Genomic DNA, 19,180 nt, shown 5'->3' on the forward strand with positions numbered 1-19,180 from the left:
GATATCACAGTACTCTTTAGGTGAGTAAAGATAAAAATAGTTCATTGAATCAATCTGACTCCAGCCAGATTTTAATAGGAAAAGTTCCATAAATTGAGATAGACTTTTTCTTTTTGAATTTCTGACATGGGATATCTCCATATATCTATAGATGCCAGGAATTTATTATGGGGAACAAGCTGTTCTCACTGAGATTGGTCCCACCCACACTCCTGTGTGTTGTGAATATAGCCATGCACCTCTATGTCCAGCTAAATATGTTTTTAAAGGACTTATCATTGAATCAGAGAAAGAAAGAATAAAATAAGTTTTTTAAAGGAGCATCAATGTTTTGAAGAATAGAAATATTTCTTGAATTTTTATAATTAAAATGGCCAAATCATTTCATATGTTCTAAATAATGGGTTATTTTCTTTGTACTGTAAATTCCATTCATTTAAAAATTTATGAAGTGTGTCTGTGTGAATATGTTTGTGTGTTGCTTTCATTGGTAAATAAATAAACTGCCTTGGCCTAGTTGATAGGGTAGAATTTAGTAGGCAGAGAAAATGGAACTGAATTCTGGGAAGAAGAAAGCAAAGTCAGAGAACCACCATGGTGCTGCCAGAATCAGACATGCTGAATCTTTCCCGGTAAGACATGACCTCGTGCTGATAAACAGATTAATAGAAATGGGTTAAATCAAGTTGTGAGAGTTAGCCAATAAGGGGCTAGAGATAATGGGCCAGGCAGTGATTTAAGTAATACAATTTCTGTGTGGTTATTTTGGGTGTAAGCTAGCTGGGCGGCCGGGACAAAGGGTCACCCTCCTCGTGCAACATGAATATACCTGTGCCATGATGTGTATGCAGCATTGGTAGGAAATTAACAGGGGTCTATGATCTACTTCTGCTTTGTGAGATTTAGCGATTAAACAGTGATTCATTTGAAAGAAAATGACCTCAATGGCACTTTTTTAGATTTAAAAATTATTCATGAATAAGCTGTTGGAGGATTGTATATATGCAACTGCTGAAGTAAAGAAATAGGAGAAAACTTGTAGAAGCATTTTGCATAACCCAGAGATTGAACCCAGGTCATCAGATTTCGCAGCAATGAACTTTCCTACATGAGGCAATTCTATGCCATATTATTTTGGTTCTGAGAAAGCATTATAAATAAATGTCTAGTCCTCAAAATGAATAAATTTTACCTTTTTAATATTTTTCCAGTGAAATGTGAGCACCCGTGAATTGTCACGATGGGAAAGGACTGTTGTGTGCCAGACTACAAACCTAACCTCAATCCCTATAGAACACCAAGCTATGCTTTTACACACACAGTTAATGGCTGATTATCATACTTTGTTACATCTATATAAGATAAATAAAAATAAATGAAAATACTTTTTTTGAATACACACATGAGGTATTTAATGTTTCTTATAATTTCTTTTATCAGTCATTTTAACTTTAACACTCTTAAATTCTCTTGAAAAAAAAAACAGCACATATTGGGTGTTCATCATCTGTCCTTGGACTTGTACTCAAGAGCAAGACAAATGAGCATCATCAGTTCAAATGTTTCCCTGAATCATTACTAACATTCAATGGAAAATGAATAACAAACAACAAAATCGCAAGGGAATTGTGAAAAGGTGAAAATCAAAACCAGGAACAACAAACCACCACCCTTACATGAAAAGTATAATCAAACATGGCCTGATATTTCAATAACCAATGGGACAATTATACAATGGGGACAACATTCTATACATTACAGCAGATTAACACCTATCACTAGGTACAGGCACAATAGAAGATAAATAAAGGCCATAGAAGGAATATAAGGTCTACAAAATAAACATCATTAAATGGATTTGCCACACATATAGCACTTTACTGACTACCACAAATGTTTAAAAATAGAAATCAGAATGGAATGATCACCACCATCAGTCTGGAGTGAACATGGTATGTAATTTACTTCCTTCAAGGCTATCATGCAAAATATTTTTTCTTGAAACTAAAGACAACTGTGATATCTAAAGTCATTAACAAATTGTTCTCATGAACAGGGATTTCTTCTTTATTAGTTTACACATATTCCATACTTCCAGTGATATAAATAAAACTTAACATATTTACAGCAATAGAGTCATGGCTAGGTGACTAAAAATGTTCATTCCCAGGACTAAGATCAGATTTTTAACAGCTTCCTGTAATTCCTGCTACAAGATGATCCAAAGTGTTAATTTTCCCAGGATACAGAATGCAAATTCATATACCTACAGGCATACACACATACATCACATAATTACAATTAAAACAACTTTCATCATGAATTGGTTTGTGTAAAGAGAAGGAAAATTTAAGCTTGAAGTAAGAAAAAATAATCCTCCTAAATTGGTGGTATTATTTGGGAAGAATTAGGACATGCTGTCATGTGGAAAGAAATATGTCACTGAGAGTAAGCTATGAGAATTTACATCCAGACACCAACTCCAGTTCCCATCCTCGGCTCCATGTGGGAGGTTAAGGATATGAATTCTTAAGCTCCTGCTTTAGGTGCCATGTCTGACACTTGTTGTCATGACACTTTCATGTTGATCCTTTTATCCTATAGAACCAAGAGCCAAATAAATTGCATCTGTAATTTGAAATAGTCATTACATCACAGCAAAAAAGGAGCAAGTAGACATCCATGATTCATATCTGAATTACTTAAGCCATGCAATTGAAGAGAAGTATAAAATCTAAAATGATTACTTTATTTATATTCATAGTGCAAGAGTTACAGTTCTGGAGGGAAAGGTACCCTTACTGCATGAAGTCAGGCAACACCTACAGTTGTAAAGGAAAGATCAGTCCACTAGATGCAGCCATCCTATTCCTTTCTGAGAGAGAGCCATCACAGTTGGGATCTGCTCCATTCTAAGAGAGTTGCCCAGTAGAAACCTCTGTTGCTGAAAAAAGGTGTCCATTGTTTTGTCCTCTTTCTGGGCTAAACGTGTTTCTAAGGATAAGTATCAATTGTATCTCAGTTCAGCTCCACAAGGGAGTTTCTGATCCATCTCAGTGCAAGGTCTTCATACAAATCACAATCAAGAGATGTATTTGGGAAGGAAGAAACCAGGAGTGTGGTTGCCTCTGCCATGGCAGAAAGTGGCAGCTGCCTACTGAATGGCTCATATAAGGCTTCTTAGAACCAGAGGCCTAAGGATATTTGGAAGGGAGGTATTGGTTGGATTTCAATCCCTGAGCTTGAATAAGCTAAAAGATGGGCTGGATTTTGTGCTCAGTTGGACAAGGATGAAGTGTATTTCTTTGGCTCTGGTTTGAGAGCCAAAGTATGTTTCCTTCACTGGCCCTTTTTTTACCTTTTTGGCTCTGTTTAAAGGGTTGTTTCTTTCACTAACTCTAGATTCAGGAAAAAAGTGTTTTCCTTTGGATCTCATTTCAGTACCAGGGTATAATTCTTTGACTAGCTCTTCTAACCATAGGATGTCATAAATTAAAAATTTAGGTTTTGTCCATCAGTTTTGCTAGTGTAAACAAAATAAAGAGGTATCCTAGTGCTTGAACAGATTGTTGAAACTGTCAATTTTTTTGAAGAGTAAATGTTGTTGGTTAAATGACTGTAAGTGTATTAGCTTTAAGAAGGAGCCCTCAGTTTCTTCTTCAGGTACCCAAGGACTATTATAATGTGGAAAAAAATTTATCAGATTGATCACACGCAAAAGTTTTACTCCTGTATAAATTGCAAAACATTATCACACCAAATTCCTTGATAGAGTTTCATTGCAGTATGGTATTTTTCATGCTTTTGAAGACTACACTCATTAAATTCATAGTTTATCTCCAGGATGGTTTATTTTATGTAGTTGGAGATTATTGTGACAAAGGATTGACCACATAGATTCCATTCATGGTTTCTCTTCAGTATACGTACTTTTATGCATTTGAAGATGAATAAGAAATGAAAAGGCTTTCCCACACTGATTCCATTCATACTTTTTCATGTTCTTTTATGCCTTTGAAGATGACTGTGCTGTGCAAAACCCTTACAACACTGATTTCATTCATTGGGTTTTTCTCCAGTATGCATGCTTTCATGCACTTGAAGAGTACAGTGGTCTGCAAAGTTCTTGTTACACAGATTACATTTGTAGGGTTTCTATCAAAAGTGAGATGTTTTATGACTTTTAGGATTCCTGGGAGTTGTAAAGGCCATACAACACTGATTACATTCATAGGGTTTTTCTCCAGTATGTGTTCTTTTATTTAATTGAAGATGACTGCAATATGCAAAGGCTTTACCACACTAATTACATTTATATGGTTTCTTTCCAGTATGTGTTTTTTTATGCTTTTGAAGATTACTGTGAGCTGCAAAGGCCTTACCACACTGATTACATTCATAGGGTTTCTCTCCAGTATGTGTTCTTTTATGCACTTGAAGAGAACTCTGCTCTGCAAAGTCCTTACCACACTGATTACATACATAGGGTTTCTCTCCACTATGTGTTCTTTTATGACTTTGAAGATTACTGTGAGCTGCAAAGGTCTTACCACACTGATTACATTCATAGGGTTTCTCTCCAGTATGTGTTCTTTTATGCCTTTGAAGAGGACTAGGTTGTGCAAAGGCCTTACCACACTGATTACATTCATAGGGTTTCTCTCCAGTATGTGTTCTTTTATGCAATTGAAGATGACTATGACGTGCAAAGGTCTTACCACACTGATTACATTCATAGGGTTTCTCTCCAGTATGTGTTCTTTTATGGTTTTGAAGATTACTGTGAGCTGCAAAGGCCTTACCACACTGATTACATTCATAGGGCTTCTCCCCAGTATGTGTTCTTCTATGGTACTGAAGAGCACTGTACTGTGCAAAGGCCTTACCACAGTAATTGCAACCATAGGGTTTTTCTCCAGTATGTGTTCTTTTATGTTTTTGAAGAGCACTGTACTGTGCAAAGGCTTTAGCACACAGATTACATTCATAAGGCTTCTCTCCACTATGTGTTCTTTCATGACTTTGAAGATGACTGAGTTGAGCAAAGGCTTTACCACACTGATTACATTTATAAGGTTTCTCTCCAGTATGTGTTCTTTTATGCTTTTGAAGATTACTGTGACGTGCAAAGGTCTTACCACATTGATTACATTCATAGGCTTTCTCTCCAGTATGTATTCTTTTATGACTTTGAAGAGTTTTGTAAAGAGCAAAGGCTTTATCACATTGATTGCATTCATAGGGTTTCTTTCCAGTGTGTCTTCTTTTATACATTTGAACATAACTGTGATAAGAAATGGCTTTACTACATTGACTAGTTTCATAGGTTTTCTCTCCAGTATGGGTTCCTTCATTCCATTTAAGGTAAGTATCATATGTCAAGGGTTTACCACATTGAATATATACTGAAAGTTTCTCTTGAGTTTGAATTCTTTCAATCCTGCAAGGATAATTGGCACATATAAAAGTTTTACCACATTCAGCACATACTGTTCATACACATTTGAATGAATTTATGCTACAATATGTACTAATTATAAAGAGAAATCAGATCATGAGTTTTTATAACTGTGTCTAAACTCGTTTTTCTCTTTAATTAGGGGTTGTCTTGCAACTCTGAAAATACCTTTGATGGTAAATTCTTTTCTTTCTTGGCTTACCTTTTCCTCTTTACAGATTTTTTTCTATATGGTATTTTACACATATTGGAAGAGAACAGGATAAACTCAGAGCTTTACCAACTTTATTGCAATCATAAATTCTCCTATACTGTGAATGTGATTACATTTGCTATGTGAACTAGGGCACCCAGAAGTATTTGCACAGTTCCAGAACTCTAGGGATTTTTTTGCAGTGTGAGTTTGTTCATGTATGAACAATGATGGTAGAAAACCAATTACTTGTATACTTGAATCAAATTCAACAATTATAATCTACATGGGGACTACTGCTTGTGTTCTAATTGTTCTTAGAGAGTGGTATGCTATATTTCACTATCTCTATGCTCATACACTTGTATCAAGAGTAACATATGGTACACATAGTATAGAATAACAAATAAAAGATTTCCACATTGAATTCTCAGGATTTACTTGCTGTCCCTCATAGACTTGTGGTATAGGTATAGGTATTAAGGTTTCTCCACAACAATAGCCCCTTGACTCTTGACTCTGCCTCTCTCTCACTAAACTTAGCACAGTCACAAGAAGTATATGAGTAAGACAAAATTTACAATGGAATATTGGTTTAGTAGAAAGTTTTGCAGATATACAAATTATTATTTATACAAATACACATATATGTACATACAAATATATATATATAAGTACAAAAATATCATCTCTTCAATGTATATGCCTTTTCATTAGAGTAGCAAGAAATAAATGGATTCAAAGATCTACAATAAAGCTCTCATGGTGCTGTGCCTCAAATGGTGATATCTATTTAGCCATTGCTTTCTTGACTTCCTTTTAAAAAGAATGTCATTCAAATGCAATTCACATACGTGAAATATGGATTTGTGAGAATTTAATAACCATTAATGCACTTAGAGCTGTGCTTCTTTACACTGCTGCTTTTGTTTAAAGCTTTCAGGACACATCACAGTTTCACCAGAGGCGTTGTTATCAGCTTTCATGTGAAAATTACCTTTTATATCTTCTAGAACATTGACAATATTCTTCACTATTATGGTCTTCCCAAATGTATCCTAAAATATAATATCAGAAAATATCTGTTATGTTATCAAATACTGTGCAATAATGTTACTATCTTAAGAGAACCTTAGAACTATGACTGCTTTTTTCACCTCATTATTCTTCTTTCTAAATCAAATTACAGAAGAACATTATTAACCAAGGAAAAGTTGTCCCCTTATTTTGAAACATGAAGGAAATTCATTTTTACCTATACTAGCGAGGTTCCTGTAGGTCTCCAGCATCACATCTTTGTAGAGATTCTTCTGGGAACGATCCAGCAAATTCCACTCTTCCCAAGTGAAGTTGATATGCACATCATCATAGGTCACTGCCCTCTAAAATATTTCATTCATGTGTATAAGAGAAGCATGATGGTGACAACATTGTAAATGTATACTTCTTTGACAGTATAGTCATATAATTCTGGTGTTCCCCACTCTTATTTCATGACACAGACATTCACTTTAGAAGGAAATTGAATAGGAGAGGCAAGTCTGTCATTTCTGTACCCTTTGAATGGGATATCACCTTACAAGGAACTGTCTATTAACAAAGAGAGACAAGGAAACAGATCATCAGGACATAGTAGACATGAAAAAAAATTGTACGAAGAAATACTAATTACAAAGCAGAAAAATACAATGGACAAACTGGGTGTATTGACTCATGCCTTTAAGTGCAGCGCTCAGAAAGCAGAGGTGTGTATATTTGTCTCTGAGTTGAATGCCAGCCAAGTCTATGGAATCGTATCCAAGACAGGTGGAAGTACACATTAAGATCCTGTCTCGATTGCAAAAATCAGTGAAACAAACAAATCAAATAGAAGAATTCAGAGGTTTTTACTGAAGTTCCTACAAAGAGTGATGCATTCGCTTCAGTTCTGTATTCAACTTCCAGAGACATCTGAAGTGCCCTAATTTAAACTGCAATGCCAGTAACATTTTATGAAAGGAAATTTCATATTTAAAACAGTTACAAATGGACAGTTGAAAATATTAGCAATAAATGTTGGGCATAAATAATGAACACAGGTCTGGAGAGATGGCTGAGTAGTACTGAGCTCTTGTTGGTCTTGTATAGAGGTGGGCACAACCGCCAGTACTTACATGGGGATCACAACTATACATTATTCTACGTTCAGGATTTCTGAGACGCTTTGATCACTCTGAGGACTAGGTACCCATATGGTGCATAGCCATGCAGACACATAAAATAATCACATTGAGTAAACAATTCAAAGCAAGCATAACAAGCGATTCACTGACTCTGAATGCTCAGGCAGTATTAATGTCATGACTACATGGCATCCTGGGAATGAGAATGATATGCTCTCTCAACTTTTCAAATTCAAAATATGCATGAAGCTGAGCACAGCAGCATACATTTGACATGTAAAAAACCTACATTCCAGGGCCATCACTCAATGACATAAAAACAAATAGAGCCCGGAATGATGTCCCCCTTTACTTTCAGGAATTTGTAGCCACACTACAAGGGTTACTCAGATAAGCAAACAAAACAATTAAAACTGCAGGTTACCAAACTCCTGAGCACTAAATAGCAACTGTTTCTGCTCTATCCAATGCGATTTAGTGGTCAAGCTTATAATGATGGTAAAAGCATTTCAGTATGACTAGGAAGTTAGCTGATTAATTTCAACCACAACACAGTAGATAAAAAGGTCAGGAAATTAGTTGACAGTATTGAGACTCATCACATAAAATGAGGAATTTCATCCAGAGAGGCTTATCCTAATAAAGGTTCACAGGAAATTGAACAAAAGCCACCAAGGAGAGAAACTTGTTCAAGTACATGATCTTCTCTGGGAGGCTGTTCATTCAATGAAGGACACTCTGACCCAGTCACTAGTGGTTCATAGTCAACCATGTAAAATGAGTGAACTCCATGAGAGCAGGGGCAGATCCAGACCAGCATCATTTGCAGAGGCAGGACTGGGTTAGGGACAAAGGCCAGAGCAGGCCAGAGGTGGTGAGCTCCATGGAAGCGAAACTGAACTAGCTAGCTAGGCTAGAATTATACCTGACTTTTCATTAGAGACAATGAAAGCCAGAAGGTCGTGTTCAAGCATTATGCAGACATTAAGAGACCATGGATGCAAGCACAGATGATGATACCCAGCAAAACTTTTACCACCATAGAAGGACAAAGCAAGATATTCCATGACAAAACCACATTTAACCAATATCCAGCCTCAAACCCAGTCCTACACAAAATACTAGAAGGAAAACTCCAACCCAAGGAAGCTGACAATATTAAAAGAACCACAGAAAATTGATAATCTCATAGAAGCAAATCCCAAAGAAGGGGAAAATGCACAAATTAACCTCACCAACAATGAAAACTAAATTAACAGGAGCTAGCAATCACTGGTCATTAATATCCCTTAATATAAATGGACTCAACTCACCTATAAAAAGGCACAGGCTAATAGATTGAATACAAAACCAGAATCTATCCTTCTTCTGCATACAAGAAACACAACCTTAAAGACAGATATCATCTAAGAGTAAAGGGTTGGGAAAAATATACCAATCAAATGAACTTAAGAATAAAGTGGGTGTAGCCATCCTAATATCTAACAAAATAGACTTCAAACGAAAATAAATCAAAAGAGACAAAGAAGGACATTTTATATTAGTCACAGGAAAAATCCATCATGAGGAAATTTTAATACTGAATATCTATGCCCCACATACAAGGGCACCCTCATATGTAAAAGAAATACTTCTAGCCAGGCGGTGGTGGTGCACGCTTTAATCCCAGCACTTGGGAGGCAGAGGCAGGTGGATCTCTGTGAGTTTGAGACCAGCCTGGTCTACAAGAGCTAGTTCCAGGACAGGCTCCAAAACCACAGAGAAACCCTGCCTCGAGAAACCAAAAAAAAAGAAAAAAAAGAAAAGAAATAAGTGTAAGCCAGGCTGTGGTGGCAACCACCTTTAATTCCAGTACTTAGAAGGCAGAGGCAGGCTGATCTATGTGAGTTCTAGACCAACCTGGTCTACAAGAGCTAGTTTCAGGACAGGCTCCAAAGCTACCAAGAAACCCCGCTTGTCTCAAAAAACCAAAAAAAAAAAAAAAAACCAAAAAAAAAAAAGCCAAGAAAACCCCAAAGAAAAAGGTTGTCCACTCTCTTCATATCTATTCAATATAGTTCTTGACATGCTAGCTAGAGTAATAAGACATGGAAAGGAGATCAAGGGGATACACATCAGAAAAGGCGAAGGCAAACTCTCACTATTTGCTGATAATATGACAGTGTCCTTAAGCAATCCCAAAAACAATACTAAGGAACTTGTACAACTCACAAACACTTGTAGTAACGTAGCATGATTAATGATTAACTCACACACACACAAAAAAAAATCAGTAGCCCTGCTGTACACAGATGATAAAAGGGCTGAGAAAGAAATCAGAGAAACGTCACCTTTCATGATAGCCACAAATAGCATAAAATATCTCAGAGTAACTATAACCAAATAAGTGGAAAACTTGTAGGACAAAAACTATAAATCTTCAAAGAAAGAAATTGAAGAAGACACCAGATCTTTCATGCTCTTGGGTAGGTAGAATTAGGATAGTAGAAATGGTAATCATTTTTTTTTAATTTAAAATATTTATTTATTATGTATACAATGGTCTGCCTGCATGTATCCCTGCAGACAGAAGTTGGTACCAGATCTTATTACCAGTGGTTGTGAGCCACATATGGTTGCTGGGAATTAACTCAGGACCTCTGGAAGAGCAGTCAATGCTCTTAACCAGTGAACCATCTCTCCAGCCCCCTAGAAATGGCAATCTTATCAAAAGAAATCTACAGATTCATTGCAATGTCCATCAAAATCCTAGCAAAATTCTCCCAGACCTCAAAAGAATGGTAGTCATCTTCATAGGGAAAGGCAAAAACCCAGGATAGCCGAAACAATCCTGTACAATAAGAAATTCTGTAGGTATCACAATCCCTGACATCAAACGAGGAAGAGAAGACTAGGCCCTGGCTGATGGCTCTATACATCATCCTGTAACCACCCAGAGTTGGACAACTGCAGGATTACAACCGCTTTCTGGGACAACCCTGAAAAGTACTTGTGAAGGGAAATCTTCACAGTGGGCAGAACTTCAAACAGTATACATTTTCATACCATTTATTTGGAAGGAGAAATGACCTAATGTGCACCTAAGAATTTACTTACTGATGGACGTTATCCAGTGGTTTGACTGGAGGATCAGGGATTAGTAAAACACATGATTAGAAAATTGGTGAGAGAAGACATCTAAGGAAGAGGAATGTGGATAATCTCTGCAAATGGGAAAAGGGCCTAAAGATCTTTTTATTCCACATAAATACTGATCAAAAGGTGAATTCAGCTGAGGAGGAGTTCAGTACTCAAGTAGACAGAATGACTCTCCCATGGCATATCTTCAGTAACTTTATGAATAGGGGATGGATTGTTTTTAAAATCACCATGCCACTTTTTTTTCTTCACAGTACTTCTAAAGGGGACAGGGTAACCACCAGTCAGGGGTTAGCTAACGGCTGCTGATCTGATCAGCACCAGACACTGCAATTTCCATGGGCCTAGGTCTGAGTTTACACGTATTGTTCTAATAGTGAAAACAAAGAGGAGACCCAGGCCTCTAGATAATCAGTTCTGGAGTATGCTGCTATCAACCATTCTGAGAGTGGGCACTGTGGGTCTGTGACACCAGCAGGCGATCTTTCTCAGGATTTCAGTTAATTGTCTCTGCAGCTGTCCTTGATAGTAAAACACAAGCAGTATGTTTCCTGAACTAAAGTCATCAGTAAACTGAGGTGAAGGTAAGAGTAAGGAGGTAGAAATGTTTTGATGAAGATATTCCCATAAGTGAGGTAAAACCAGGACAAGCTTATACTTCTATCTGAGCATCTGTGAGTCGCCACCTTTGGGCAAACAGTACTTCTATGTCCTTGGATAGCTGCGAATATCTTAAATGAGTTGCATTTGGCTATACCCTAAACACTGACCAAATGGCTCCTGCTAAAGATAATTGCAGGAAGGGAGAGCTTGGCATTTATCTAGGAAAGAGAAATAATGCCCTGGCAGTGGGAAATTGTTTCTCCCATAGCTAGGGCAAAGCGATCAATAAGTCCCAAAAGAATAGGCAACCATCTGAGTTGTTGGAATTAATTCACAAACGTGTAACAGAAAGTGAGCTTCCTTTAGGAAATCTACAGATAAATCAGCCACTTGGTTCACAAAACAATAATGCAAAAAATCCTTGCCTTTTGTTTTAACCCTCACCAAAGCCCTTGGTTCTAATAAGTCACTCGTGAAAGAATGGCTGAGCGATTACTTTAAAATGTTGCAGCTTGCCGTAAGTCTCCTGCCTTCATAGAACAACACACAAAACCACTGAATCCTACTATGCTACAAAGTCAGCTTTGCATCCTCACCCCAGCAAAGCAAAAGCCCTGTACCACTTCGGACTGGCAGGCCTGAATGAAGGACCTGACTAGCTTGTGGTGACTGAGGGACAAGAGCAGGTCCCTTGAAGATACGGTGTGCTTAAAAACACAGCACAGTGATTCCTGGCACTGCATCCCCCTCCAGACCCAGATTCCAAATCTACAGAGAAAAGCATTTCAGTAACACTTGCTTTGACTCTTAAAGCTGACCCAGCAACCATCCTGCACTCCACAGACTCTTTCCATTCTTCTGCCTGGACACAATGTGACTAGCCCATTACAAAATGCTTCCCCATTTTCCCAGGTGGAAGGGTGCCCAAAATTAAGAGAGATTTTAGGGGAGGAAAAGGAAATGATCTGTGGCTTCACACTGAGATTGGGTGAACTGAAGGTATCTGGATGTAGCAGGGACTTTAGACAACTAGGAGAGAAAAGCAGAAATGAGAAATAAAATCCAAGATATTAGGTCTTTCTCCCATCAGAAGACTGGATGATGGCGCCATGGCATTAGGGGTTTTTCAATTAAATCCATTTCAATCTCCTGACAACTTAAGAAAATAAAAAGTGTAGTCTTTAGAATATACTGAACACTTAGAGAGACGTGGAGCAAGGAAGAATGGCTGTATGAGCTCTATATTAGCTACCACATTTACTCAGTGGGAAAATGAAATCATGGCAGTATTGTCAAGGTTCTGTGCTTGACTGGAACTGACAGAACAAACGCTATGTATGTATTTCAAAAGTGGATTTATTAGGCTGTGGGCCAGCTAGTCCAACCTTGACTGTCTACCAATAGAAAGTTGAAGAATTCAATAGCTATTCAACCAGTGTTCTCAGATGATCTTCAGGATATACCAAAATTCCTAAGAACTGGACTCTAAAGAGTAAAAGAATGACCTTCCCAACCACAGGCAGAGAAATCACACAAAGAGAAAAAGCTTCCTTCTTCAATATTCTTTACATATGTAGACTGCCACCAGAAGGTCTCACCCGGATTAAAGGCAGTTTTAGTTAGCTCAAATGATTCAGATTAATATAAAGTTTTGCCACTTAAAAACCTTGAGGTAAAGTGTCTCACAGATGTACCCAATTCATTGTGCATTTGTGTCTTCCACAAGTAATCAGTTTGGCTACCAAGAAAAACCATCACAACAGCCAAAAGAGAAGGAATGAAAAAATTTCTTGCTTCCAAAATGCAAGAACATGGGAAAATATTTCTTAACAATGATTTTCTTAAAAATGAAAGCATGGGGACTTTATTTAGGGATTCTGGCCATGTTAAGGTAGAGTTCTCTCTTTCTTTTTTGTTTTAAATTAATTGGTTAATTAATTAATTAATTTATTATATATACAATATTCTGTCTGTGTGTATGCCTAAAGGCCAGAACAGGGCACCAGACCTCATTCCAGATGGTTGTGAGCTACCATGTGGTTGCTGGGAATTGAACTCAGGACCTTTGGAAGAGCAGGCAATGCTCTTAACCAATGAGCCATCTCTCCTCTAAACATACTCAGTTACCAAATCCACTTCTGAACATTATCACAATTTAAAAGCTGAGATATTTAGGGACATTCTCACCTCAAAGTCATGCAGGAACTTATAAAAATTATAAAAATGATGGATAAGTAATACTGGCATGTTCATCTTGTATCTTAAAGTCTTAGCTGCAAAATCAAGAAAATGGCACCATGATATTCAAGTGCTTTGGGTCCTATGCAACATTTTAATGATATTTCATCTAAGAGACATGTATCGATATCACAATACTCACAAACACAACAGACACAGAACACAAATACATGAAACAGGAAATAAAAGTCACCTATTGTACAGTGGTCAGTGCTTTTAGTTGGATGTCTTTACTGAGTTATTTTTCAATCAGAACAAGGCTGCTTTTGCCTCTGTGCAGACTGACTCAGAAGAAGACCAGTTTCTTCCAGGAAGGAGGAGAGAGAGAGTTAATTTTAACTATCCTTGGCTGTTGTCTGTCTCAGCTATGTGATATCACTGGGAGAATTTTATTCTTTTGTCATTTAACCTGTTTTTAATTTGACTTGTGCCTGTGCTTTGCCTCCATATCGCTGCACAGTGCATGCTGAAGTTGACAAGAAAGATGTTTGTAAACAGATCACCATGCTCCCAATTCTCTAAGCAGATTAATGTCACAGCACAAAGTTATTCAGAGTTCTGTCCCTAGGTCGAGAAATTAACAAGGATCACATGGGACTTCACAGCACAGGGAATCTGGCGGCAGGTTACCACACGGATCCCGGGAGGACGCAGCACACTGTCTTCCGCCCCTCACCCACTGCCCCTCCCCATCTGGAGACAGCATTCCCCCGCTCACCATGTTGTGGTTCCCCAGCTCGCCAAAGCTCTCAGTTCACCATCCGCCAGCAGCAGCAACTTTGCCTCAGCACAGGAAAGCACAGTCGCCAGTGCCTCCGTGAAGCTGAGTCTGAAAACGGGTGCCCGGAAGAGCCCTGCAATGCTTCAGACTGGCAGGTCACCTGGAGGACCTGATTGGCTAGTGAGATCTGAGTGACAAGAACACCTCCTTTGGGGTTATAGTGTGCTTAAAGACACAGCACAGTGGCTCCTGCCCATTCCAATCAAAGATCTTTTCTAGATCGGCCAAGATTTGCATTTCAATTGCACTCGCCCCTGGCTCCAAAAGCAGACCCGGCCATCTTCTTGCACTCCATAGGAACTTTCCGTTTTCCCTCCAGGACACACTGTGGCTAGCTAGCCTGTACTGTGCACTGTGCTAGGTGGGGGCAGTGATTTCCTGTCCCACACGGGGAAGGATGCCCAGAATATTAACAGTTAAACAGAGTTTTAAGGTCAAAAGGAGATGTTTGTTCTGTGCCTTGAGTCATGCTGAGGTCGGATAAATTGAAGATACTTTATACACAGTTTTTACAGGGATTTCACACAACAGAAAAAAGAAAAGCAGGAGCCACATCTTAAACAAAATGACAGGTCTTTCCCCCATCAGAAAGCTGGATGATGGCTCCATTGTTGTGTGAGTTTTATTCCTGAAGTTCAAAGCAAGCTCCAGACAAATGTATAAAAATCAAAAGAGTAGTGTTCATGGAAATTTGAATACATAGAGAATAATTGAGCTCGGAAGAATGTCTTCATGAGCACTATTGTTAGCCAACACGTCTCCCTCCATGGTCAGGTGAATAAAATATACAACTGCAATATTCAAGATTCTCTACATGAACAGGACAGGTAGAATGAATCTCACCATTATGTAAAAAGTGAGCTTATTAAAATGTCTCACAAACTGTGGTTCAGGCCATCTAAAAATGGTTGCCTACCAATGAAAATTGAAGAATGCAGGAGATTGGTTCTCAGCCTTTCGTCTAAGATCAAGTGAAATATCCAGTAGTTGTTCAGCCATGAGGCATGATGTCTCAGTTAGTTTTAAGTATTCGCCAAGATTAAAAAGAAATGGGCTCTAACGCTAGTAAAGGAATAAGCTTGGTAGCCAGAGCTAAGGCAAAGAGGTAAAAACAAACCTTTTCTTCTTCAGTATACTTTCTATGTGACAGCTGTTACCAGAACATGAGATGCTGTTAAAGTTGGGTCAAAGTCTTTGTTTGAATCGGATTTTTTTTTGAGATTTCAAGACAGAAATTTATCTGTGTAGTTATGGAACTCATTCTGTAGGCCAGACTGATGCCCAGATTTGTTTTTTAGCAAAGGTAGAGCATGCTGCCTTTTTGCTCAGTGCCTGTTTTCTATACAAATTTCTATGTGGTCTATGAGTTGGTAACTTTGTGGGGTTGACTCTGTGTAAATTTGAGTGTTAGAACAAAGAAAGAATGTTGTCACTCTGAGGCCTCCTGGTGTGGGGGAATGGAACAAGGTCTCTCCATTGTCCTGCAGAAGTCGCAATGCTGAGGTATTTGGGAACAAATCCTATTTCTAAGGGAAGAATCATGGCTTCACAAGGTTTCCACAGATATGAGAGTGACTTTTCCAAAAGACAAGTGTTCCCACAGCTCTGCAAAATGGGATGCTCCATGTGGACAAAGACATATACATGTCCCTTGCATCTGCCTATTGGTCTGTTAGCTGTGGATTCACTGTATAGTCTTGTGGGTTCCAACATCTTTCTGTGTTCCCTCAGCTTGTCACCACAGGTATTACTTTATTGTCATTGAAGTCTACTTCTTTAGGATTCTAGTATATATACAAAACCGTTGAGACGCCAATCTGGTGGGTCTGAGCAACATCTAGATTCTTGAACTTCCCATTCCCTGACAGCCATTGTTGGACTTTACTCTGTAAATTATTCCAATAAATTCTCATATACACACTGATAGGAAGAGAGAGATAGAGAGAGGAGAGAGAGAGAGACAGATTTAGTCCATAAATTCTGAGACTCAATAGAATCCTGACTATTATACTGTGATTTTTAGCCAATTAAAGTTTTAAACTTTTAGTTGGTAATTTTTCTACTTATACTCTAATTACACATCTGAAACGCTTTTTAGCAAATACTTTAGTATCATGTTATATACATTTTAAAACAATAACCTTTCATACTGTAATGAGATAAGCAATATGGGAAAGTGTGAAGCAAAGGGTTAAGCGCTACTTCTGACAGAAAATAATTTATAAAAGAGAATGAGCCATTAGGTTCATGACAAGATTTGCTTATTTTTTTTGATAAAGTTGCTAGATACTTGCTAGTGGAAAGGTATTTATTGGTTTAGTCTTGTAGTCATTTGTTCCTTAAGTCTATTAAAATTTAAAACTAAGTAAATTGATGCTTAAAAGGGAAATACCACCATCAAAGCTCTGACCTCCAAAGAATGGGAAAGTAAACTCTGTCTCCAGTTCTAAAGTCACATTTAGAATTTTAATTGAATGATGGGGCTGGAGAGATGGGATTTTCTGAGTTCTAAACCAGTCTGGCCTACAGAATGAGTTCCACATCTACACAGAAAAATCCTGTCTTGAAATCACCAAAAAATAAATTCGAATCAAACAAAGACTATGATCCAATTTTAGTCAGCATCTTACATTCTGGTAGCAGCAGTCACAAATAAAGTATTTTTTTTTTAAAGCTTTTTGAGACAGGCTTTGTCTGTAGCTTTGGAGCCTGTCCTGGAACTAGCTCTTGTAGACCTGGCTGGCCTAGAACTCGCAGAGATCTGCCTGCCTCTGCCTCCGAGTGCTGGGATTAAAGGCGAGCGCCACCACTGCCCGGCTCATATAAAGTATATAGAAGGAGAAAAGTCTCTTTTTTGCCTCAGTGCTCTAGCTCTGGCTACCAAGTTCATTCCTTTACTAGCATTAGAGCCTACTTCATTGTAAATTTGGTGAATACTTAAACCAGCTGAGACATTGAGCACTGTGGGCAGAACAACTACTAGATTCTTCGCTTGATCTTAGACAAAAGGCTGAGAAGCAATCTATTGGATTCTTCAATTGCCATTGGTAAGCAGCTGTTCTTAAGTTACCTGGACCACAGCTTGTGATACATTCTAATAAGCTCGCTTTTTACATAATGGTGAGAATCATTCTACCTGACCTGTTCATGTAGAGAATCTTGAATACTGCAGTTGTATATTTTATTCACCTGACCATGGAGGGAGATGTGCTGGCTGACAATAGTGCTCATGAAGTCATTCTTCCTAGCTCCATTATTCTCTACATATTCAAATTTCCCTGAACACTACTCTTTTTATTATTATTCCTTTGCCTGATGTTTGCTTCCAATTTAAGGAATAAAACCCATAAGCAATGGAGTCATTATCCAGCTTTCTGATGGGGGAAAGCCCAATCATCTTGATTGAGATCTGGTTCCTGCTTTTCTCTTTCCTGTTGTTTAAAATCCCTGTGAAAACCATGGAAAAAGTACCTTCAGTTCATCTGACCTCAGAGTGAAGCCACAGAACAAATATTTCATTTTGTAACTTTAAACCTTTTTTAGTTGTTAGTATCCTAGGTATCCTTACCCCTGTAGGACAGGACATTGCTCGGCCCACCTAGCACAGTGCACTGTACAAGCTAGCTAGTTATGTTGCATCCAGCAGGAAATAGGCAAAGTTCCTTTGGAGTGGAAGAAGATGACATTGATTGCTTTTGTAGCCAGGGGCCAGTGCTATTGAAATACATACATTCTCAGATCTGGAAAAGTTCTCTGTTGGGGTGAATGGAATGGACAGGAACCAGTATTCTGTCCCTTTAAGCACACTGTAGCCCTATGGGAGGTGCTCTAGCCACTCAGGACTCACTAGCCAATCACGGACTCCAGGTGACCTGCCAGTCAGAAGCAGTGCAGGTCTCTTCCAGGAAGCTGCCTTCAGTCTTGGCTTTGAAGAGGAGCTGGCGCCAGTGGATTATTGTTCTCTGGTGCAGTTGCTGTTGCAGGGAGACGATGAGCTGAGAACTTTGGCAAAATGGAGAACCACAGCATGGTGAGTGAGGGGATTTTGTCTCCTGATAGGGAAGAGCAGAGGGTGAGGTGGGGGAAAACACTATGGTGCAGCCTCCCTGTATCTGGGTGGGAACCTGCCGCCATATTCCCTGTGTTGTGAAGTCCGACATGGTCCCTGCTAACTCATGGGCCTATGGGCCGACCTCTGAATAACTTTGCTCTATGGCTTAATCTGCTTAAAGAGTATTGGGAGCAGCAGGTGTTGGGCCCTAAAGCCCCACCAAGGAGGAGGTCGCCCCAAGAGACACTCACAACACGGTTGATGCAATAGCAAAAGGAATTTTTATTCTGCCACGGCAGACGTCCCCCAGCCTCGAGAGGAGAAGGATGACTACTTTGTCTATTACAAGCTCTTTTAAAGGAAAAAACCACAAAATCAGGGAGGGGGGGAGTACAAAATCAAAGGGAAAGCCCCCAAATCATTTGTCTACTATTTTGACTAGTTCATTTAACGGTCAGCTAACTCTACTTAATCAATGTTGTAACAGTTACAAGGAGGAGCCTTGATCAATGTCATGGTTACAAGGAGGAGCCTTGATCAATGTTATGATGGTTAC

At 38.6% G+C, this 19,180-nt stretch overlaps 1 protein-coding gene across 1 annotated transcript; it reads right to left on the reverse strand.

Annotated features, from left to right (window-relative positions):
• Nucleotides 1-1,489: 1,489 nt before the first annotated feature.
• LOC121458702 (zinc finger protein 431-like) lies at nucleotides 1,490-14,632 on the reverse strand. The gene is made up of 4 exons (XM_041667987.1): nucleotides 14,511-14,632; nucleotides 6,907-7,033; nucleotides 6,649-6,709; nucleotides 1,490-5,440 (listed from the first exon to the last, which is right to left on the reverse strand). Exons 1-4 carry the CDS (start codon nucleotides 14,511-14,513, stop codon nucleotides 4,303-4,305), a joined length of 1,329 nt encoding a protein of 442 aa, XP_041523921.1. The 5' UTR covers nucleotides 14,514-14,632; the 3' UTR covers nucleotides 1,490-4,302.
• Between the last annotated feature and the right edge of the window lie 4,548 nt (nucleotides 14,633-19,180).

The sequence above is a fragment of the Microtus oregoni genome, unplaced genomic scaffold (assembly GCF_018167655.1).
Source record: "Microtus oregoni isolate MIOR12 unplaced genomic scaffold, Mior012 000018F_ref0000195, whole genome shotgun sequence".
Classification (NCBI taxonomy): domain Eukaryota; kingdom Metazoa; phylum Chordata; class Mammalia; order Rodentia; family Cricetidae; genus Microtus; species Microtus oregoni.